A 24208-nucleotide genomic window follows, 5' to 3' on the forward strand; every position below is an offset into this window, starting at 1 on the left:
CTCCGATCACTGCAAGACACCTCAACATTATAATGGTCAGCCACAATAAGCAGATCCGCTTTCTTACATTTGTCCAATTTTACCCAAGAAGGTGAACGTACAAAGTCAGCAAGGGAAAACCCCTTCTCCATAATTCCCCGGTGCACAAAATAAAACTGCCAATCAGAAAAATAAACACTTACCGAACACAACGAAAGAAGACACATAAAACAAAACCAAGATTCAAAAGTGGGAGTAGTTTGAACGGACGAGCCCCCAATTCATGTTACGACCAGTCTAGGGGGGCCAGGTCGCAACATGAAGGATCCATCCTCCTCCGATCTCAACATCCGACACACACAAAATTGAACAGTTGATAATGATTTATTTTTAAAAAGATATATCTTTTTTTTTTATCAAGATGTTACAACTGGAGTACCTGGCTTCAGAGTGAGCTATCGCCGAAAACAACAAACAAAACGAACCTATCTAAATAATAAGAGAAGCTTACCTAATCAAAAGTAAATAAACCAAAGTACAAAAAAACTTACCTTCCTAACCTAAGAAAAACATGAGAAAACTAAGGAAACATAAACGGCAACTCACTCCTACACTCCAGAACTCTAACACAGATAAACAAAGGAAAAGGGTGTGGCCGGTGGAGATGAGTTGAGGATGGAACACAGGAAGTCCGCGTCAGCATCTTTTATGTCCGTCCCCTCCGAAAAGCAGCCAATGGGACATCTCCGTCGTCTTCTTGGAATCAATCAATCAGGGACGGGCACCTGCCGACTCATTTATAATCAACTGTACGCCGTCAGTCGTAACACTCACGTAAACGCCGCTATCCAACTCAGCTGATTTTAATCCAATAAACCGTTAATCGGTGATTAACTGTAGCTTAACGAATTGTTTCCATCCAGGAGTTACAAACAAAAACCCAGAGAAATAAACAAAGTTCTCCTGCAGTCAGAAAACATCCACCTTTCTTCATCTTTTCCAAACTGACTTGTTGCAGCAGCATGATGTGGCATTCAGGGTTTTTCAGCCTGTTTTGCATTGATTCCATTGACATTCATGCATAATGGACATGAATGTGAAATCAGCCCTCCAGAGGCAGCAGAGGAAGCTTTCCATTGTTGTTTTTTTAATGGCAGGCCTTTAACACAGAGAGCCAGGGCCGGGCCGCTGGGGCTTCTGCTCCGTCTGGGGCTTCGAGGCAATTTCCATAAAGAGCAACACCCAGATCCATCACTTCTCTCCGGACTGATTGTTTCTGTACCTCCAGGCTGTAAAATACGGCTGTTTTATTCTGTACAACTTAGACAGACGAACACAAACATGTTTCCAGTTACCATAATGTTCAACCTTCATTGAGGAATCGGACAAATAATCACCAACTTACTGAAAAATCGTTTTAATTTAAGGAACTGCCATTCAGAGACGTGATGCTGCAGTGAAACGGACCGGAGGAGGCAGGATTTACCAATTTAGTAATCAATAAAACGGCCATTTGGTGTAAAAACTAAGCTTAATGTTTGATATTGAGATAATTAAAACCTTTTGTCTGTAAATGTGCTCTACCCAGAACTCCCCAGGTCACAGATTTACCTTCACCTGGTTCACATTTTGTAAAGATAATCTCTGATAGCTGGTTAATAACAAAAAAAATAACAAAAACAATGCCACTTTGTTGCAAATACCAGATTATTGTTACAATAATCTGGTATTTACGTTACCTTCAGTTCTTCTGAAAACATAATACATATCTTATTTACTGATTTAACGCCTTCAAATTGGGTCTCTGTCTCTTTAAGAAGCTCCTGCTCCTTCTGAAGCTCCGCCTCCAGGAAGTCGTCCCAACATGGCTCCTCTGTTAACCCTTTCACAGCGTTTTTAACGCTCCTATTATGAGCTCAGCAGGTGTTTGCTAACTGCTGCTGGCTAGTCTGAAGGAGCTGAGAGACGGGGAGGAGCTGCACCTCGAAGGCGGAGCTAGGTCCACCCAGGTGTTTTACATCTGAATGGTTGCCACGGAGATTAGAGGATGACAGAATCGAAGCACATTTGTTTCTGATGAGGGGAAAAACATTATAACATGACGGAAAGCTAAAAAAAAAAAGTTTTTTTTTCATAATACTGAACCTTTAAAAAGGAATTAAATTATTTTTTATTTTCATCTTCTAATGCATTTCTAATATTGCATAAAAAGTTTACATTTCCCTTGTGCTAACTTGGGCGATTAAAGCTAGCAGCACTATTTTCTAACCATGACAGCGTCTTCTTGAACACATTTTTCAGAGTAGACAGCCCTCAGCTATTCTGTCCACATCTAAAGGGGATGAGATGAAGATCTTAAAAAATCCATCCATCCATCCATCATCCATCCATTTTCTTCCTCTTATCCGGGGTCGGGTCGCGGGGGCAGCAGCCTCAGGAGGCCCAGACTTCCCTCCCCAGCCTCTTCCAGATCCTCCAGGAATCCCAAGGCGTTCCCAGGCCATAGAGAGACATCGTCCCTCCAGCGTGTCCTGGGTCTCCCCTCCTCCTGGTGGGACCTGAGCTCCTCACCAGGGAGGTGTCCAGGAGGCATCCTGACCAGATGCCCGAGCCTCAACTGGCTCCTCTCGACGTGGAGGAGCAGCGGCTCTACTCTGAGTCCCTCCCGGATGACCGAGCTTCTCTCTCTAAGGGAGAGCCCAGCCACCCTGCGGAGGAGGAAACCCATTTCAGCCGCTTGTATCCGTGATCTCGTTCTTTCGGTCATGACCCAAAGCTCATGACCATAGATGAGGGTGGGAACGTAGATCGACCGGTAAATCGAGAGCTTCGCTTTTTGGCTCTCTCTTCACCACGACGGACCGGTACAGCGCCCGCTTCACAGTAGACGCTGCCCCAATCTGCCTGTCGATCTCCCGCTCCCTTCTTCCCTCATTCGTGAACAAGATCCCCAGATACTTAAACTCCTCCACTTGAGGCAGGACGACCCCCCTGACCCGGAGAAGGCACTCTACCCTTTTCCGGCTCAAGACCATGGCCTCGGATTTGGAGGCACTGAGCCTCATCCCGGCTGCGAACCGCTCCAGTGAGAGCTGCAGATCACGATCTGATGAAGCCAACAGGACCACATCATCCGCAAAAAGCAGAGATGCGATCCTAAGGCCACCAAAACGGATCCCCTCAACACCTCGGCTGCGCCTAGAAATTCTGTCCATAAAAGTAATGAACAGAATCGGTGACAAAGGGCAGCCTTGGCGGAGTCCAACTCTCACCGGAAACGAGCCCGACTTACTGCCGGCAATGCGGACCAGACTCTGACACCGGTCATACAGGGACCTGACAGCCCGTATCTCTGGGCGGATCTCATCCACCCCCGGGTCCCTGCCACCGAGGAGCTTTTTGGCTCAGCTCTCTCTTCACCACGACGGACCGGTACAGCGCCCGCTTCACAGTAGACGCTGCCCCAATCCGCCTGTCGATCTCCCGCTCCCTTCTTCCCTCATTCGTGAACAAGATCCCCAGATACTTAAACTCCTCCACTTGAGGCAGGACGACCCCCCTGACCCGGAGAAGGCACTCTACCCTTTTCCGGCTCAAGACCACGGCCTCGGATTTGGAGGCACTGAGCCTCATCCCGGATCTTAAAAAATCACAGGAACAAAACAAACTTCTCTGCTGACTTTTGTGTTTTTCACCCTGAAAGGAGAAAAGTAAAACGGCAGGAATCCCGACGGCTGCGGATCGTCGAGGCAGCTGGCATCAGTCGAGGTGTTGATTATCGTAGCGTTTGGCATCAAATATCGTTTGTAGTTGATAGTTAATGAGTCTCGGTGATGAAGGTGAAGTGAAGTCAGCATTTAAACACGCGTTTGAGTTATTGTTAGCTTTAGCCGTCTAGCTCATTACTGATGTCGAGAACAAACTGTTAGTCATGAAGAATTGTGAGAACATTTATTTATAGACTGTAAATAATCACAAATGATCTGCTGCTTTATATCACCTTTGTAAAGTTACACAGTCAAAAATAAAAAGCAATAATTTTGGTTATTTGTTATAATGGTAGTTTATTGATCCACTGGATCGCCTTTTCTCTAGCACGGATATGCTAGCTTTAGCTTTGGATTGGATAAAACTAGCATGCTTAGGCTGGTCTCTATGTATTGCCTTCTTTTGCTGGCCGTTAGCAAGGATCAGCTAGCATTAGCCTTTGGTAGACTAACAACTAGCATGGCAAGGGTGATCACTCCTGTAGAGGAAACGTTATCAAGAAGAATGGTTGGCATATAAGCATCATATTACTCACAGGTATGCTAATTCCCAGGCTGTCCGATGCTATTGCTAGCCTATCCATGCTAGTGGACATCAGAGGAAGCAGCTAATCCAGTAGGTAAAAATCATGCTAGTTGTTAGCCTCTCCCAAGCTAGCACAACTAAGTAGTCTCCTTCTTGTTTAATGCTCAGTTAGCATTGCTAGCTAATCATTAATCATATCAGTAGCTAGTTTCAGAACGGAGATAGCCTCCTGCTACAATGAAGTGGCCACCACTGGGTGTGTAATCGTCTTTTTTTGGTTGTTTAAATTTCCTAGATTGAAAACCGTAGGTGACAGAACTAAAGCTTTAAGCTAGCTTAGCCGGACTTTTATTGGGCTAGTTTGTTAATTTAGTAACTTTTTATGGCAATATTATTACTTTTTAGTTTTCTCTTTCTACACCACTTTAGTTAGTGGAAATTTGTTTATTAACATTGTATTTAATTGATTATTTGAACACACTGATGCTATATAGTTGCTTTTTGCTGCCAGTCGACTTTTTCACAGAGAAAAAACTCAAAGCCGACTGCTGTTATGCTGAATATCATAAAGTGAAAAAGCTGTGAAGTTGATGACTAGACTGTTTAACTTTTACTGCCCAGAGAAGTTACCACACACACACACACACACACACACTGGTAGCAGCTGGTCTGAGCTAAAGCTGAACTTCTCATCGATCCGTCCCAGTGTGGGAGTGGGATATTACTGCTGTAAAGCAACAGAAGCAGGTTTCAAACATTATTTATGATCAGATACAGACACACACCAAACCTACTTAGTTGGTTTCTGAAGTTTATTTAAACAAGGCTTACCATAAAAAAAAACTTAAAGAGGAAACAGGAATTAATAATGAAGGTTTAATCCTCTCAACAAGGTTATAAATGTCTAAGAAATATAACTAAGTAAGTAAAATGTTATTTATATGTCATATTTATGTAGCAGATATAAACTTTTGACTTGAATTTTGCACCCACATACACGTAGCCATGTTGCTAGCAACAAACTGGACGGCCTTCAGCACAACCATAATAAATTATTTAAATAAAATTATTAAAACCACTGAATCAATGTCACCTTTCTGACTTCAAAACTTTTTATTCTAACTAAATTAAATTCTTCCGCAGCCAGTTTGTAACCTCAACTAATTTTGAAATGGGAGTTTCTTAACAAACTGGATTGCCTTCTCTCTTCGCTGGCCGTTAGCACGGTTATGCTAATGTTAGCTTTGGTCAGGCTAAGTGCCTGCACGCCTTGGGCGTGCAGGCACGCCCAAGGCGTGACGCGCCCAAGGCGTGACGCCTGTGACTCGTACTTTCTCCTTTAAGGGAAACTTATGTTTACATACCAGTTTTATTGAGCAGACATAAACTGTCGACCTGAATTTTACACCCTTAGCCATCTTGCTAGCAACAAACTGCACCCCATAATAAATCATTTAAATAAAACTGAATTAATTCAAAGTATGTAAACTTCTTATCCAAACTAAAATAAATACTTCAGCAACCAGTTTCGTAACCATTTTTTTGTTCTGAAACTAATTTTCAAATAAAATGCGACTCTTTCATCTAAAGTAATGCACAGTTTGTTATCTTGGATAAAAAAAAGCCTCTTCAAACTAAAATGTTAACTGATCATAGTTTGAGCCTGAAGTCTTTTGTTACATCAGCCTCCTCTTCCATCATCTTAATGTGAGGCTTTGATGCGTAATCATGACTGAGATTATTTGATAGCGCGCCACTTTGAAGTAGCATCTTATGATTCCCACTGCCTCTAAAGTACATACAAAGAAGACCAAATGAATTAAAAGATTAAAAAAACCTCAGGCAGGCTGCACTCTGGAACTACAGGTTCAGGAAAGACACAAACCTGCAGCTGAAGATTCAGCCAAGAGGAGATGCAGGGAGCTTTAAAATGAACATCTTATGTTTTTAAATCCTTTTTTTCAAATGTAAATTATTCAGTTTTGTTGCATATTGAGCTGAAATGCAATGTTTTGGTCTGAATTCCTCATATACACATGCTCATAGCTTAGCTCTGCTATGAGGTGTGTTTAAGCCATTTTTGTAGTTTGATTGCAGAGATATGATTAGCTAGCGGCGCAGAAACCGTCCATACATCCATTTTCCTGCACCCTTGTCCCTCAGTGGGGTCAGGAGGGTTGCTGGTTCCTCTCCAGCTGGCGTACCGGGCGAGAGGCGGGGTCACCTGGACAGGTCACCAGTCTGTCGCAGGGCAACACAGAGACACACAACCACACACACTCACACCTAGGGGCAATTTGGAGAGGCCAATTAACCTGACAGTCATGTTTTTGGACTGTGGGAGGAAACCGGAGTACCTGGAGAAAACCCACCATGCACAGGGAGAACATGGAGACTCCATGCAGAAAGACCGGGGCCGGGAATCGAACCCAGAACCTTCTTGCTGCAAGGCAACAGCTCTACCAACTGCGCCACTGTGCAGAAACCGTTTATTCACAAATTAGTGAATAATAAGGAATAATAAGGAAGACTTGTCCATCCAGTTTTACATGTTTGATCCAGAAAATGCAACCGCAACATGAATGAACGTAAACAAGGCCTCAGTGTAGCTAGCGAGTTAGCTAGCGAGTTAGCTAGCGCTAGCTACCAGAAACAACTGAATACAATCAGATTATGTATTAAGACAAAAACAGCTAAAACAGCAGCAAACTGTGGAGTAATACTGTTTAAAACATGCAGTATGGTTGTGTCCTCAAGCAGCTAACAGCTAGCACACAGCGCTAACATTAGCAGAAGTACTTCACACAAAGAGGACTTTCCTCTGATGTGGGAACATTTCCAAGAAACATAAAACGTGACCCTTCACTCTGAAGAGGTCCTGATGCTTTGGGAGAGAGCAACACGTTTTAACATTATCCTCTTGAAATTTAGACGTCCTCAAATTGCTGCAAAGAATAAAAAATTAGCTGAATGGAAGTCTGTAACAAGGAACAGAGGAAATTCAACAGACTGAAAAATGCGACCCAAACAGAATATAGAGATTTTTCCATCAATGGGAAATACTAAATGAAACTTTTCTGCTCTTAGAGACTCAAAAGTGCACAATATATATATATATATATATTAGAGGGCTAAAAAAGTGGCTTTTGCATTAAAGTTCAAATAACATAATCTGATCAGTAGATGGTTCCAGAGGGTTCAGCCTGTTTTAAACCAGATTTAAAGTTTATTTATGGTTTGAAAAGCTGCAATACGCCACTTCAAACATGACAGATTCAGCCTTTGAAATGCAAATAACGCATCAATCAGGATGCACTGCAGTGGCACACAAAAGAAAACCTCCAATTACTTTGCTTAAAATTGTTGCAATTAGCTGATAATCAATATAAATCAATGTAAATTATACAAAACTACTGAAAATCCTGTCCGGAGAGCCAGTGGACCTGAATCTCCCTGGACTGGCACATTTAATTCCACCTACAGACTCAAAACAAAAACCTCCAGTCAGTCTGAGCCGTCAGATGGAAAGTCATCCGCCTGGAGTTTTTGTCACCGCTGACAGCAGAGGGAAGGTTTTATATTTATATGGATCCTCCGGACAGGTGAGATCACTCTGCTAGAAGCCTCTTCAACTCCAGCGCCGTCGCTCTCCGACTCCCAACGCTGTCAGCAGATCGTCAAGAGGGAGAAAGAGAAACTTCCCACTGGAAGGTCGAGGTAATTAAATTCACATACAGGATTTCACAGTAATATTGTTCTGCCTCGTTTGATTTTGCCGCTTCGCTTTAAATCTCCGGTTGTGTGGTTACACATCAAAACATGGATGTTGGAGTAGGGGATAAGATGGTTTAAACTTACAATACCAAAAGGTTTTATTGGTGGAATCGTTTTTTATGGAGTTGCATTTGTAAAGTTACATTAACAGCAACAACCTGGGTTTTTTAGTTTGGAAATACAAATTAGGTTGCTAGCAAAATATTTAGCTTTTTATCAATAGTTTGGAGTTAAATGTGTAGTTAGCTCAGATCTAAATATTTAACTTGCTAGCAAAATATCTAGCTTTAAACTGCTAGCTCAGTTTAAAGCTAGCAGTTTTAAACTGCTAGCTTTAAACTAGCTAGTTTAAAGCTGCTAGCTCAGCTTTAAACTAGCTAGTTTAAAGCTAGTTTAAAGCTAGCTGAGCTAGCAGCTTTAAACTAGCTAGTTTAAAGCTGAGCTAGCAGCTTTAAACTAGCTAAAGCTGAGCTAGCAGCTTTAAACTAGCTAGTTTAAAGCTGCTAGTTTAAAGCTGAGCTAGCAGCTTTAAACTAGCTAGTTTAAAGCTAAATATGTAATATTTATGTGGTAAACTAAATATTTATCTTGCTAACACTTTAAAATGTTGCACTGCTAAATTTATCTGCATTATTCATACTTCATCCATTTTGTACACTCCTATTAATATACATTTCATTTTTCTACTTCTTGTTTTTATATATTTGTAAATATTTTTCCTATTTATAACAATTTGATCTTGTAGCTAGTTTTTATATTTTATACTTTATATTTGGATGTAACTGGGGCCGTGACTCTCAATTTCGTTCCACCTCATGTAACACGTGATGTGAATGACAATAAAGTCTCTTGAATCTTGAATTAATTGCTAACTTTGGAGCTAAATATTTAGCTTACCAATCAACCCTTCTAGACTGGACCGTGTCGGCGCCGACGCCTCTAAATTTGCAGTACCGTAATTCCGCCACACGTAGCGCTATCTGAAAAATTCCAACGGTTTCTGAAAGGGGAGACGTTGCACTTTCCAGCAAGTATCGGGTTAATACGGCAACATCGCAGCTGCAGAGAGCGTAATTAATCGGGACATAATCGTTTAATAGACGGTATATTGCGAAAATAACTTGCTGGATATTTAAAGTTCCGGTTGTTATGGATACATGGGTAAGTATATCATCTCACAGGACATTTAAAGAACTACTTACAATTAAAATAAGGAAGATTTATTTAGGCAGACGCTCAAAACTCCGGCGTAAAGGGTTAAATATTTAGTTGGCGAATAAAATGGTTAAAATGTGACTTTGAAAATGAATCCTATTTTTTACTTATAGGCCGAATAACCCAAATAATTTGTTATTTTTTTGGACTGTGTATCTTTACAAACGACTCCTCACAGTTTTAAATATGAAGATGATCCAGTTTATTGTGCTAATTAATTTAAAGTCCAAGTCTTTTTATAACCCTGTGTGTGTTTCAGCTCAGGATGACGATGCTTCTGTCCACGCTGGTGCTGCAAATGTGCATTTTGATATTAATAAAACACGACAGAGTCACAGGAAACACTTCCTCCGTCTGAATGTGATGCATCTGCGCTAATTAAACCCTGGCAGCCCTGCAACAAAAAGCCTTTTTAACTTGCATTTAGAGTGTTGTTTGCTGTTCTGCCAGCTTACGTAATGTTTCCCATTACTGCGAGATGGGTCAGATATTCTTCCCTTTGTCTTGCTACAAAAAGCAGCCAATGCATAATAAATTTGATTCTCACTTTGTGCAAACAACTACAGCATCACGGAGGGCAGAACACCCCGACACAACTTCAGTTTGTTACATAAACAGGAAAATACACCAAGAAAGCAGAAGATAATCTAACACAAAAATCAGACTAAAGTGTTTAGAACCCAAAAGAAAAGCTGAAAATATTGAGTGTTCATGAACATATAGGGTCTCTGGATAGATTCGGATCAACTGGGGACCAAAATTACAACATTTGTTGCATTTTCGGCTGCTGTGGTTTGTTTCACACTGCGCTAGCTCAAAAACCTGTTCCCCTCCTCGCCTGTGGGGGCGCTGCACCAAGAGCCGCTGAAGGAAACGACACAAAACTCTCTGGAGACGACAAAACTTCCTAATTCACAAAATAGAAACAAAAATGGGAGTAGTGGTTGGTGGATTTATCTGCTGATTATTTACTGGTCTGGACGTCGGCTGTTAGCTGCTAACGCTAGCATCGCTTCTTCAGGCGGCCATTACTGTGAGTCAGATTCAACACCAGCGCTCACGGAGAAGTTACAGATAAAAACAGCTTTATTGAAACAGAAATCAGTGCAGCGGGAAAGTAAATCACAGATAATGTCCTAATTAAGCCAAATCTGGTTGGTAAACAGTCTAAACGCAGAATTTCATCAATGTTTCTGGCTGAGGACCGAAGCTCTGTGAAAAACAACAAATCATTCATTTGGCTGAACTTTGATTATCCTGCCAACGAGCGATTTGACATCAAAATGTCTGAGAAAGAACCGGAGTGGACGATTTTACTTTACGAGACTTCATGAACACGTTGCAACATATTTTGACGGATATAAAACATTTATTTCAATGCATTTTATTCTTCTATATGCAGAAATCTGCGCCTCTACTGGAAAAAGCTGTGGCTCTCCAACCCGCTGTCTTAGTTTGACACTAATTAGCCAGAGTTGGCAAGCTAACATGCACAGCTGAGACACTAATTACGGTTAAACATAAAGTATAATATGCCACCAAATGGCAACAAATCACTTCAGTCATGCTGCTGCTGGTCATAAAGCTGCATTATTTTTGAAAACCCTACGTTTTTTTTATGTTTATTAAAATAAAAAAAAGAATTTGTGAGAAAAGCAGGTGAAACCCTACAGCTGCACAGCGTGAACTCTGCAGACACTCATGGAAAACGTCGTTTAGACTCAGAATCAGCTTTACAGGCGAAGTTTGTTCCCACAAACTGACGTGGATTTTCAACCACTCATAATGTGTTTAACCGAAAACAGCTGAAAAATACCCACCATCACCAGCCGGTGATTCCTGCTCCTCTATTTGCGGCCACCAGACTCCTTCGTCGTCCCTGAGACCACATGAATTTACTCAGAACTTTAGTATTTGTTATGTTTCTGCCCCTCCTTCAACCGCCTGTCCAACAGCAGGGCTTCGATAGACTAAACTGTTGAAGGGAAACCAACCCTGACCCGAAACTTGGATCCTATGAAAACTCGTTTGCTGAGCCAGTATTTTCCACGAAGCGCCTCGTGGTTTTTGTCTGCCGGCATTGGAGACAAGTTTAACATTTTTTATCTTGTGGTTTGTTTTTTTCTCATTACTCCCTTCAGAAAACAAATCTTTAAAGATGTTGAATATGGCTTTTTTTAACCGTTGCATGTAGAAATGAGGTCCATCCGACCTTCACACACGTAAAACTTGTATCATTTGCCTCAGTCCTCGCACACACAAGGGTTAAAAACGGGTCATTTGTGTGCTTTCTATGTGCTAAACTCATATTTAGCAGAGAAGGAAGCCAGTTTACATCAGTCGGATCTATAAAAAATAGCTTTAGGATCATAGAACCGTCATGTAGACAGATTGTTGCATAATGTTTGAAATACAAATTACAAAAGTGACGTTTAAAGGGGATTCTACGAGCTGTTACCTAGCAACCTCAGCCAAGCCCAGCCACGTTACCTAGCAACCAAAGCCAAGCCCAGCCCCGTTACCTAGCAACCTCAGCCAAGCCCAGCCCCGTTACCTAGCAACCTCAGCCAAGCCCAGCCCCGTTACCTAGCAACCTCAGCCAAGCCCAGCCCCGTTACCTAGCAACCTCAGCCAAGCCCAGCCACGTTACCTAGCAACCTCAGCCAAGCCCAGCCCCGTTACCTAGCAACCTCAGCCAAGCCCAGCCCCGTTACCTAGCAACCTCAGCCAAGCCCAGCCCCGTTACCTAGCAGCCTCAGCCAAGCCCAGCCCCGTTACCTAGCAACCTCAGCCAAGCCCAGCCCCGTTACCTAGCAACCTCAGCCAAGCCCAGCCCCGTTACCTAGCAACCAAAGCGGAACCCCGGCACTTTGGTCAGCTAGTTTTACCTCCGTATGGGTTTTGGACTAGTTTCAAGTGCAAATATCTCAGTACACTTGAAATAACACCAAACTAGAGGAGCTTGTTTAAAGTCAAAAACTTATTTATGTTGATTTTAAAAAAAGTGCTAGTCATAAGTTAAATGATCTGCCAGTGGAACGAAACTCTATATCCATGTTATTTCACTTATAACTTTAACTTTTTCATCAATATTAAGGAATTATTGTCTTAGAATAATAAGCCTTGATGTCTTGCTGAAAAGACATTTTTAATTTAGTTTTGTCTTATTTCATTTGGACTAAAAGTACTTGATAGGATTATATGTTTTTGCAGTGAAATGTTTTATTGACTTACCATTCAGAAACCACTTTCTTTTCACTGCATTCTCATTGGTTGTGCAGGAGGCTCAACCGATGCTTTTCAAAGATGTAGCATTGTACAGTTGTACCTCTGTTTGCAGCCATTTTCATGATAAGTCGGGTGGCGTGGCCAGCAGCAGCTTCTTTGGATTAAAAGGGACTAGATGCCCTAAAACAGCTAAAATCCTCATTATTTTAAAAAAATGTAATGAACATGCTTTGTAGAGGCCAAAGACCGATTCTAACCTGGTCAAGGAAGCATAATAGGTCACCTTTAAAACAATAGAAGCCCGTAGAAGTCTGAATTTAAATGCTCCTGCTTGTGTCTCTTTGCACCGAGCGTTAAGGACAGGAGGGGGAAAACGTCCTACGCAGGATTACACTGTAAAACAAAAGACAGGCCCGTCGGACAGTTTGAGAAATAGCTTCTGCTCTGTGACGCACCTGAGGCTCTCGACTCAAAACACACCAACCCAGCAGATGTTGTGAGCTGAGGGAGCAGCCATCGTCTCCTCCCTCTCATCGCTGTGATGCAAGATCCCCCTGGCATTTTGTTCCCCTCAGCCCAGAAATTCACAAACAACGTCCTTGTAGCTTGTTTCTCCCCAAACTCCCTTCAGCCATCTGTTTCCGCGCGGGTCGTGTTCCGACTAGAGGAAGGAGAAACCGAGGAAGGAAAACGAAGGGCGTGCCTGACGGGCGCTGCGCTGCCGTGTCCGGCTTTGGGGACGTTCGGCGAGCGGCGCTGTCCCGCGTCGGTGGACAACAACATGGGAACGGACTTAACTGACAGCTTGCCAGCGCCAGCTTTTATTTGCTAACAAGCACATCAAGTTCCCATTAACATCCTTGTAGGAGAGACAGCGTGAGGTCGGCAATAAGGGGATTCAAGACAGACTCATAAAAATTACATCAGATAAGGTGGTGCAGCCCATTGAACCGTAGCCATACTGGGAGCAAGGCAGGCTTTCCATTAATAGTAATAGACAGGCGAACGTTGGGGGGGGAACATCCTCAGCTTTCCGTCCTAATCAGCATTCAGGAGAGGAGAGCGTCTTCATTATCCTCTAAAAATTCTTCAAACAGGTGGATGACTATCTGAACTTCCACCGTGCCACCGCTTTCTTCTTGTCTGGCTCGACACACCTTCGCTGTCTTTGGCTTTCCCGTCTATTTTTCCCTGACATTCCTCTTTGCCCCACATCTGGCTCCATCTTCTTCCTCTCCCCCAGGCCTTATCTCTCTCCCAGCAGCGCCGGCGCAACGCGCCGCACACACCTTCTGCAGCCTCGTCCTTCATCTTGTTGCAAACGTGTCAGTCCCGCTCGCTTCCGGCGGCGTTTGCCTAGAAGCTGGGTACTTCTGATTATCCTGTCGTATTGCTCTGCTGATGGAGTTGCTTTTCATTCGGACCGAGTGGAATCTGGTTTCATAGTGGCCCATCGAAGATTCATGAGACGGGAGTTTAGAGGTGGGCGTGGGGGAGACTGTAACCCCGTGGGCTCGATCGGTTGGAGTGGTTCAGGTGAACTCTGGCCCAAACCTCGGCCTTGGTTCAGTTGAAGAGAACCCTGGTTTGGTTCGAATGGGTATGTGAACGCCAAGTGGACGAAAGACCGCTCCAAAAGCAGGAAACGGACTACAGCGCACGGCATTCTGGGTAAATACAACCAAACCAAACACATCAGCTTAGCGCAGTGGTTCTTAACCTGGGTTCGATCGAACCCCAGGGGTTCGGTGAGTCGGTCTCAGGGGTTCGGCGGAGCCTCTGCCGACCGCGGAGGTAAAGACACACGTGTGTAAAGTCGTGATGACGCCCCGCTTTGCCATCACTTGCTGCAGAGGATCACATTACATTGCTTAGCCAATCAGAGGATCACGTTACATTGCTTAGCCAATCAGAGGATCACGTTACATTGCTTAGCCAATCAGAGGATCACGTTACATTGCTTAGCCAATCAGAGGATCACGTTACATTGCTTAGCCAATCAGAGGATCACGTTACATTGCTTAGCCAATCAGAGGATCACGTTACATTGCTTAGCCAATCAGAGGATCACGTTACATTGCTTAGCCAATCAGAGGATCACGTTACATTGCTTAGCCAATCAGAGGATCACGTTACATTGCTTAGCCAATCAGAGGATCACGTTACATTGCTTAGCCAATCAGAGGATCACGTTACATTGCTTAGCCAATCAGAGGATCACGTTACATTGCTTAGCCAATCAGAGGATCACGTTACATTGCTGAGCCAACCAGAGGATCACGTTACATTGCTTAGCCAATCAGAGGATCACGTTACATTGCTTAGCCCAGTGTTTTTCAACCACTGTTCCGCGGCACACTAGTGTGCCGTGAGTGATCGTCAGGTGTGCCGTGGAAATTATTCAATTTCACTACGGTACCGTATTTTCCGGACTATAAGCTGCTACTTTTTTCCTAAACTTTGAACCATTTGAAACTTTGTATCCCGCTTGTGGCTTTTCTGTGTATTTTTCTTCAACCACCAGGGGGCTCTCTAGCAGGAAGTGAATCATTAGAAGTCAAAATAAATCAAAGAAGAACGGCTAATTTTCATTTACAATAAGCACATGCTAGCAGCAGGCACGACGGAGAAATGTTTTCAAACTCATATCATGCAGCTTTTAAGTTGAGGGCTGTCGATCTGGCACTACAGGAGGGAAATAGAGCCGCTGCACTTAAGCTCGGTGTGAACGAAACCATGGTTCGGCTTTGGAGACGGAGGGCTGCGTCCAGCACATTTATTAGGACGAGGCATTCTGCTGGGTCCTGATGGAAAACCGAGAGCAGCTTCCAGTTTTTATTTTAATTTTTTTAATTGAGGGTGCTAGTATGGTGCGCTATATAGTCCGAAAAATACGGTAATTGGTTTTAAAATATTTTTTGAAAATGAATTGTCTGCAAATAATGTCATCTTCGAGTGTCTGCTGTAGCAGTGACTAGCGGCGTAATCATGTAATTTTCTTACCACTAGATGGCAGTAGGTACAGAGCATTTTACATTAAAACGAGAATTAGTAATGCATGAATGTTACAGGTAGCGGTGAGAGCACTGAATCTAGCAAGACTGTGATGACAGTGATGGAAAACACAGTGAAGCTCAGCAGTAGTTGGAAAGAACATGGGTCCATTTCCCACAACATATCTGTGTGAAGTGAGCTTCTGAAGCCTGGTTACTATAAAAACTAAAAACAGAGAGAGACTGAAATCTTCAATTTCTGCCAGGAAATCAGCTGTTTTCATCCAAACATGCACAGGTTTCACACCAGGTGGGTAAAATATACAGATATTGACATTTTGTACATGCAACTCTTCATATTGTAACAGTGAATATGAAGTGAAATGTTTCCCAAATATTATTGCTTCTTTCAGAATAAGAATTATTTTCTGTATTATGGCTATAAGATGCTTGTGGATTAGTTTGTAAAACACTTTGACGTTTTCTACAACTTCTTTAAATTTCACACCACAGTGTTGTGGCTGTTCAGGTGTATTTTTGAAGTGGACATGTTAAGTGCAATTTGAAATAAGAAATGTAAAATGTGATAATACATTTTTGTGTTTATTTGATTCCTATTCGAGAGACTTTGATAAGAATGACTATATATAGGCGGCTACAGAATATCTTTGTTTCCATTTTTGGTTGGTGGTGTGCCTCGGGATTTTTTCAATTAAAACAGTGTGCCTTGACTCAAAAATGGTTGAAAAACACTGGCTTAGCCAATCAGAGCTGCAGATTGAAGGAGCTCCACTCTCAGCATGAATTTGAGCTTGTGTCTTTCAGCAAAACTCACCGTTTTTACCAAATGTTTTTACTAAATCTGCTCCTTAGTTGCATCTTTTCGGGGTTGCTACTGCCTCTAGTGGCGTGGGGGTGGTAACACAGCTAATATAATTACATTACTAAATCAGAATACCGTGTTTGGGGGGGGAGAGGACTAAGAAGGGTTTGATGAATGCGCATATGAAACTGGGGGGGTTCGGTACCCCAAAAAAGGTTAAGAACCACTGGCTTAGCGCTAGCAGGAAGAATTGCTTCTGGTGTTTTACCAAAGACAAAAGAGTGGATTTGGTGTGTTTTGGTTCAGTTATAAAATAAAAAAGGCGACCAACTCTGACAGATCACCACTAGAGCAGATGTTTAAATTCGCTAATATTAGCTAATCAACCACTGCGATGTCCGATTAGCTGACATCAGCAGTAGCTAATCTACCCCACAATCACTTATTAATAATCATAAAATAAACACCAAACCTGAAGTTGCGCAAAATTAAACAATAACATGCAACGTTTCTATCCAATTTGTTTGGAGCAGAAATGAATTCCCGTCAATGGTGGCACAAATACTTGATAAATCGTGAACAATGAACGTAGCTTTAGCAAATTTAGCAATAACGCTTCCCCTGCTGTCTTTTTTCCCAGCACTACCTGGTTTATGAAACGTTGAGGCAGCTCTGGGAGCTGGGAAGTAGACGGAGCTGTCACTGGAAGCCAGCCCTCCTTTGCAGAGCAGCTTAATTGGTGTCTTAAACAGGGCCACAGTTTTTGTGGCCATATCCCTGAAACGCATTGTGAGCAGACTTCAGCACGTCACAACAAAGCGAACAGAGATTTCAAATCCTGGCAGGTAAAACTGCTCTGCTGAATACTTCAGCTCTTCCCTGAAAGCTGAACAATCTGATGCACATATCCATACATTCAGCTGGTATGATCCATAATTTCTGTCTTGCATCAGGCTGTTGAAAGAGTTTTGCTTGTAGGAATAAAACCCGTAGAAAACCTTGAATGTTGTCTCAGAAACACTAAATCTTTCTATTCTGCCTCAGAGTTCGTAGAAGAGCGTTGATTTAGGGCCGCTGCGTTCAGAGAGGGAAAAAAAAGGAGTAAATTTTCCCCAAAAATCTCAGAAATTTTCTAGAAAAAGCTTGGAAATTTCTGAGTGTAAAAAGTAAAAACATTTCTGTCTTTTGAAGCTTTATTCTCATAAATATTCTCTTAATTCTCATAATTTGATTTTATTTATATTTTCTAAGCCTGGCCCTAATATATCATCCACATTTCCATTTGAAGATAATTTAAATCCTACATCTATATTGTCTCATATCTTTGCGTCTCGTTGCGTTAGCTAGCTAGCGCCCGTGCTGTGCAGCGGGTTGTTTCGAGGCGCCGTGTCTTCAGGATGGCTCTCACAGCAGGTTGAGTGGATCTGGGTAATAATAATCCTTGACTGGAGCATGAGGAGGAGTGAAAGTGTGATCTTAACCCTGTGGCTGCAAACTAACCTTCAAAAAAGCAACACAAAGGCCGTTGCGAAGGGCTTCGTGAGGCTTCGTGAGGCCACGAACAGCTGCATTGTTCCGGGGAAGATTTATGAGCTTCAAAGAGCCTTTCGGTTTTGATCTCTGGCCTGAGCGCAGACTTTTTAAGCAGAGCAGTCAGTGTGATGTGGGGAAATTTCTCCTTTCATCCAACGTCACTGATGCTAACAGCAGGAGGCCGTTTCGTTGTTTAAAGTGCATCATTTTGTGTCAACAGGATCTGTGGGCTGATTTGCTTTTTGAAAATGAAAAAACCAAAAGTAAGCATTATTTTTAGATCTTTAAAAGAAGATGTGTTTTAAAGTGTTATTCAATTTTTTTTTTACAAGTTGGAAATATTGTCAGACGTTTCAGTGCCAGCAGAAGGATTTTTGGGGCGCAGAATAATTTGTCCTCCCTCATTTTTGAGTCCTAAGGAGTCGGTTTTATCCAGGAGTGAAAGTGGAAAACCAGTCCGTGCATTTATTCCTTCAAGGCTGGGCTACTGTAGTTATTTACTATCAGAAAATCCATAAAATGCAATTAAAATCTTCAGCTGATCCAAAACGCTGCAACAAGAGATCAGATGAAAAGCAAAGAGAGAAAACATATTTATCCTGTTTTAGCTACATTGGCTCCCTGTACAATAGAAAATATAATTCTGCTTCTGAAATCTAAAGCAATCTTGTGGTTATATAGGAATTAAGAGTGTTCTTGCACCAGTCATGTTTAGCTCACTTTAATCAAACTCCAGTCCGTTTGTATTGAAAGTCTGGTTCGTTTGCAGAGGCGTGAATACGAACTCTGGTTCTCTTAAAATCCTCGGTTCGGTTCGGTTGAAGTGAACTCTGGTGGGTTTTCAATGCATATGTGAACGCCGAGCGGGCCGGAGAACGCTCCAAAAGCAGGAAGTGAACTACAGCGCAAGGCATTCTGGGTAAATACAACCAAAACAAATGCTAGCGTTAGTCTAGCGCTAGTGGGAGAAAACTGTTGTCTTTTACCAAAGACAAAAGAGAAATTGTCCAACTGCTAAAATTTGACGTCACTCCATTTTTGTGAAGAAGGAAGTTGCGCTCAGTTTCTTCAGAGGTTTTCATGTTGTTTCCTTCAGTGGTTCTTGGTGCAGCGCCCCCACAGGCCAGGAGGGGAACAGGTTGCTCAAAGGATTTGGAATTGCAATTTTGGTCCCCAATTGAATCCAGTTCAGTTGTGAAAATACCCTTAAATTATATCCACAGTTTTTAAACAAGTATGTTTCTATCAATTCTGCCATGAGGGGGTCTGTGCCTTACCAGAGGCATTGAGAAACACGTCTGTCCGTGTAAGTTTGCATCCTTTACTTCCTGTTTATTACAGCCACAAGTAACATCAACATCTGATGAAATTATGTTTTGCATAACCTGGATGATTTGCTCTAAAGCTGGAAAACAACTTGCATTTTTTGGAGAAATTTTAAAAGTTTGCTCAAAATTCACAAGATATTTATAATGGAAACAAAACGACTGATGCAAGTCCAGTTAAAACCCTCAAACAGAAAACCACTGTACCCTCCATAAATATAACCAACACAAAGACACGGTAACATTTAATGTTATTGATCTGATCTGATTTCTCACTGTGCCATACGTGTTCAGCTGCAGCATGTCCACCAGACGTCTCAGTCACTTTTCATGCTTTGTCCCACTTGGGACATCGATTGACTTGGTTCTTCCATGACCAGCATGTTTCTCTGGACAGTCAAGATATTTGATTTGCATGTATGAATGCATTCAGTAGGATAATTATCATTTTGTTTTAAATCGCAGCATCCACAAAGCTTCTGATTCACTCATCTGGAGTCGAGGAGATAATCTCACGACTGCAACTGTTTAAAACAGTGAGATTGATGCTGAAGTGTCTGAAAAAGAAACGAAACAGGTTCAGAGTTAAAATTAGACAGAAAGAAGGATGGTGTCAAACATTAATGGTATCCATGCTCTGCAACAGAAGCGTCACTGCAGATCCGTTGTGTCGCTTTTATCTTTAGATGGCATTTAAATGCATCTTTTCTCTACAGAATCACAGCAGAATAAAACATAAATAACATTCATAAACAGTAAATTATCACCTCAGTTTGTACTTTTACAAAGATCACGGCTTACAAAGCTACTTTCCACATTTTATGCTCTAAAAGACATTTTTTTAAAAAACAAACTAGTGGCTCCTTCATCAGATTTTGCTTCGTTTTAAACAGCAACAGTCACTTTTTGCCACTTTTTCTGCAGTTGCTGGTTAACAAGGAGCCTGAGGTGCTGAAAACAACTCGAGCCGAAACGACTGAAGAATGTTCACTGGGTAGGTCTAATTTTATCCCACAAAGACTTTGAAACGTGTTTACAAACGTAATAACGCAACATGTTGAGACTGAAGGGAGCCCAACGTCTCGCAGTGGCTCCGATTTTAAAATTATCAAACATCAGAAGATGCAATAAAACTGTTTTCTTATCGAGTTTCACACATTAAGACATGAAAAAAGCTGCTCAGTTACCTGATTACGTTTTTTACTATGTTCCATTACACAGTTTCTACGGCTTGAAATCTTTTTATTGATTTTTTTTAACGCACTGTAAAAAATAAAAACAAATTATCACTGAGATGTAATTTTACATGATTAGTTAAAAAAAAGAAGCAGGTAGAAGATCAGATTTTATCATCTCATGATCTGCAAACATGTAAACATCACGTCTTCATCCTTGAATGTACAATTATTTATACGTGACTGAGATATAAATGTTTATATTCTAACGTTGAAAAAGCAGAATTTTGCAATTGTGGCGATTTCATTAAATGAGTGACATTAAAATCACGTGAAGAAGCTTTTTCACAGATTTCAAAACAAAACATGACGTCTACAACTTGTTAAATAGTTTCTTTTCAATTAGGCTACAGATTTACCAACAACTGCAGCTCCTGCCGCCCTGCAGGAGACGCCGCCCTGGGCATCTGCCCACAAACCACTGCTGCTGCTACAGATCAAACAAACGATCACATATTTAAACTTTCTGTATTTCTCCTTCTGACTGGAGGAAGGACCTTCAGGATCCTGAAAGTCCTTCAGCTCCTGCCGCCCTGCAGGAGACGCCGCCCTGGGCATCTGCCCACAAACCACTGCTGCTGCTACAGATCAAACAAACGATCACATATTTAAACTTTCTGTATTTCTCCTTCTGACTGGAGGAAGGACTTTCAGGATGCTTCCTATTTTAGATAAAGGAGAGATCCGTTTTTAACAAATTCCTCCTGTGGGTTTCTAGTTTCGCCTTCATTTCGTTGTAATTTAACCATTTTCGCATGAAACGACGGCGCTCCTCCACCGAACCTGTTTGTGTTTTCTGCTGTGACACCGAATCCCATTTTCCATCAATAGCTGTCTGCTGCAGACCTCCATTACTGGTTTTGCGTTGCACGCATCAGAGGCCCGCTGCTCGGAAATGTTGCTTCCTGCTCTGATCTGTGTGTCTGCACGTACGCCGCGGCGGCGTATCGGACGGCTCCGATGGCTAATGGCGCTGACGCTCGGCAGCTGAAAACCAATCCATCACGCAGGGGAGAAAAAGTCAGGAGGTGGCGAAGAAAACAAAGGCATTGCTGTACTTCATGCTTTTAAAAAGGCTATTTATCACCACGGGCTCAGTGTCGGGCTGCCCGGCGGTGGAGGGAATCAGACCCATGCCAAACTCGTTTATGGGCATGGACGTGGAGAAATGGACGACCATGGAGCCACTGAGCGATCTGCTGCTGGACGCCGGGTCAGCCGCACTGAGCAGATTCTGTGTCAGGACAAAGAGGGAGTTTCTCATCAGAGACGTTTATCAAATCAAACTGGAACAAAGTTCAACTGCGGCTTAGCTTGAAAATGACGGTTCACCTAATGCACTGCAAAAACTAAACATTACAAAGTGTTTTTTGGTCTAGTTTACAATGTAATAACAATAGCTAAGCAATGGCAGCTTGTCCTTAAATGGGATCTATTATGGTGTACAGGTTAGGACATGTTCATGTCCTAGATAAAACATGTTCATTACATTTTTCGTATAAAATCTTTATTAATTAATGAGATTTTAGCTGTTTTAGCGCCTCTAATTTTAAATTCAAACCAGCTGCTGCAGGCCACAACGCCCAACTCAACGTTTACGCTCACGGGTGAAAATGGCTGCAAACAAATGCGCAATTATACAACCATACATCTTTGAAAAGCAGAAGTGGAGCCTCCTGCACAGTCAACATGAATGCAGCAAATGGTTTCTGGACAGTAAATCAACAATAGGGTACTATGTCTTCTCCAGCAGCCATTGTACAGCGCATACAGTGGTTAAACTAAGCTTTAGTTGCTAGGTAACTGGCTGGGCTCGGCAGCGGTTGCTAGGTTACGGCACAACGTATCGATAAATTCCGAACGTCTTTGAAACGGCTCGTTTACTACCAATTACACATTCAACTAATGTGTAAAAGTCAACTAGAAAATAGTTTTAACTCAGAAATGAAAGTTAATCAAATGGAATTTATTACTTTTTTCTCATAATATTGTGACTTTGTGCTCATTATTTTGACTTTATTCCCATACTGTCATGATTTATGGTGAGGTGAGAAGCAGGACGCAGGCAGACTCAGGTTGAAGTGATGAACAGGGAGACAGACTGACGACACGACGAGGAGCCGACAAGAGACAAAGACAACAGGTGGGACTAAAGACACTGGGAGGGAAACGAGACGCAGCTGGGATCAATCAACAGGGAAGACAGAGACTCAGGAGAACAAAACCTCTAAATAAATGCACAGAAAACACAGATCACCACTCATACAGCTTCGTTCTTGTATTAATTTTTTCTTAGCCTGACCTTAAGGCTCTTTACATCACTGAGTTTATTTTTCACAAATTCACACTTTTATGTTCAAAATCAAATTTTGAACATGTAGAAATGACTAAATGCGGCGCTGATATTTTACAGTGTTGGTTTCAGTGTGACCTCAGTTCATTGCATTTCCTAAAAACACACTAACTGAGACGTGTGTGTGTGTGTGTGCGTGCGTGTGCGTGCGTGTGTGTGTGAGGAGGCCTTTGAATTATTTAGCCGTGCCGCTCGCTGCACCTTGTTTGGGGATCCTCCTGCTCTCTCCCAGGAGGCTTGTGGTGTTTTTCATAAACGCAGTTAAATATTTCCAGTCGCCCTGTGGAAACCTTCCCTTTTTTTTTTATTTATTTATCTTTGCTAACATAAACAGCTCTCATATTCATGCGCTCTGCAGCCGGGATGAGTGGGAGTGAAATGATTCAGAAAAAGCTGCTTCTGACATTGGGATGAAATCTGTTCTCCGTGTGGAGAGAGATGCACAGGACAAGTGAGCAAATGCTTTATTTTCACACATTGTACATCCTGCAGTATAGGCTGTGTACACACAGACACATGGTGCTAATCCTGCAGCGTGAGCCGCGCGGTGGCTCAACGCTTCACTGGTTCCTCTTTTCAGTCGTCACTCATCTTAAATACTTTGTGAAAACATTAAAGCTGGAGCTGATGTTAAAGGTGACGTTAAAGTTTGAGTTATCTTGTTAAGATAAGTTGATTTCCTGGATGTATTGGCTTAAAATGACTTTTATAATCGCATATTCATAAAAAAAATAAGCATTTAGTTTTATAACTTGTTTTATTTAGAAACAAAGCAGAAGGATCCAAAGTGAAGATAAACATTACCATGAAATAAATTTTAAAAAATCATGTTTAATGAATTAATTTCTGTTCCTGGAAAAGGATTAATAACTGCTTTCCCTTGATTTCTCTTAATATCTATTCATACATTTTCTTTCATGTTTAGGTTGAGCGACTGGTTGAAACTGAAAGAAGAAAATCATATTTTAAGTGTTTATTTGTTCAGCTAGAAGAAGCAAATAAAACATTTTAATCTGAATAATTTGGACTGTTTGAGTTAACATTTTTTAAATTAAATTACTAAAAAAACCTACTTTTTAATTCTACTTATTGAGAAGTGGAGGTAAACATTTGCTTAGGTCTTTATTTTGCTACAACTGTCAATGTGATTTTTTATTTTTTTTTACCTTTTTGCAAATTACATATTTTTAACTGAAAAGTGAAATTTTCCAGAAGTAAAAAAAAAAATCTTCTTTTTCGTATGTCCTGAATCTGTTACTTATAAATCAGTGGTTTCAAAATGTAAAGTAATTTTTTTATTGAAAGTATTCCTGAAGTTTCCCTTGGTGTTCTTCTGTTCCCCTCCTGGCCTGTGGGGGCGCTGCAACAAGAACCACTGAAGGAAACGACATGAACATCTCTGAAGACACTGAGCGCAACTTCCTTCTTCACAAAATGCAAACAGAAATAAAGTGGCG

At 41.8% G+C, this 24208-nt stretch overlaps 1 protein-coding gene across 1 annotated transcript; it reads right to left on the reverse strand.

Annotated features, from left to right (window-relative positions):
* Positions 1-19123: 19123 nt before the first annotated feature.
* Positions 19124-23909, reverse strand: LOC145554271 (uncharacterized). Its single transcript, XM_081613823.1, has 4 exons — positions 22427-23909; positions 21489-21632; positions 21182-21385; positions 19124-19720 (listed from the first exon to the last, which is right to left on the reverse strand). Exons 1-4 carry the CDS (start codon positions 22430-22432, stop codon positions 19676-19678), a joined length of 399 nt encoding a protein of 132 aa, XP_081469949.1. The 5' UTR covers positions 22433-23909; the 3' UTR covers positions 19124-19675.
* Positions 23910-24208: the final 299 nt, after the last annotated feature.

This window comes from Poecilia reticulata, chromosome 2 (assembly GCF_904066995.2).
Source record: "Poecilia reticulata chromosome 2, P_reticulata-male-v2, whole genome shotgun sequence".
Classification (NCBI taxonomy): Eukaryota; Metazoa; Chordata; class Actinopteri; order Cyprinodontiformes; family Poeciliidae; genus Poecilia; species Poecilia reticulata.

Excerpts from the sequence above, each read along its gene's own strand:
- LOC145554271 (XM_081613823.1), bottom strand. Across the intron at positions 21,386-21,488 it reads GGCAGCCCGACACTGAGCCC|CTGCCGAGCGTCAGCGCCAT; the intron begins GTGGTGATAAAT and ends ATTGGTTTTCAG. Across the intron at positions 19,721-21,181 it reads ACAGCAGAAAACACAAACAG|ACACTTCAGCATCAATCTCA; the intron begins GTTCGGTGGAGG and ends TTTCTTTTTCAG.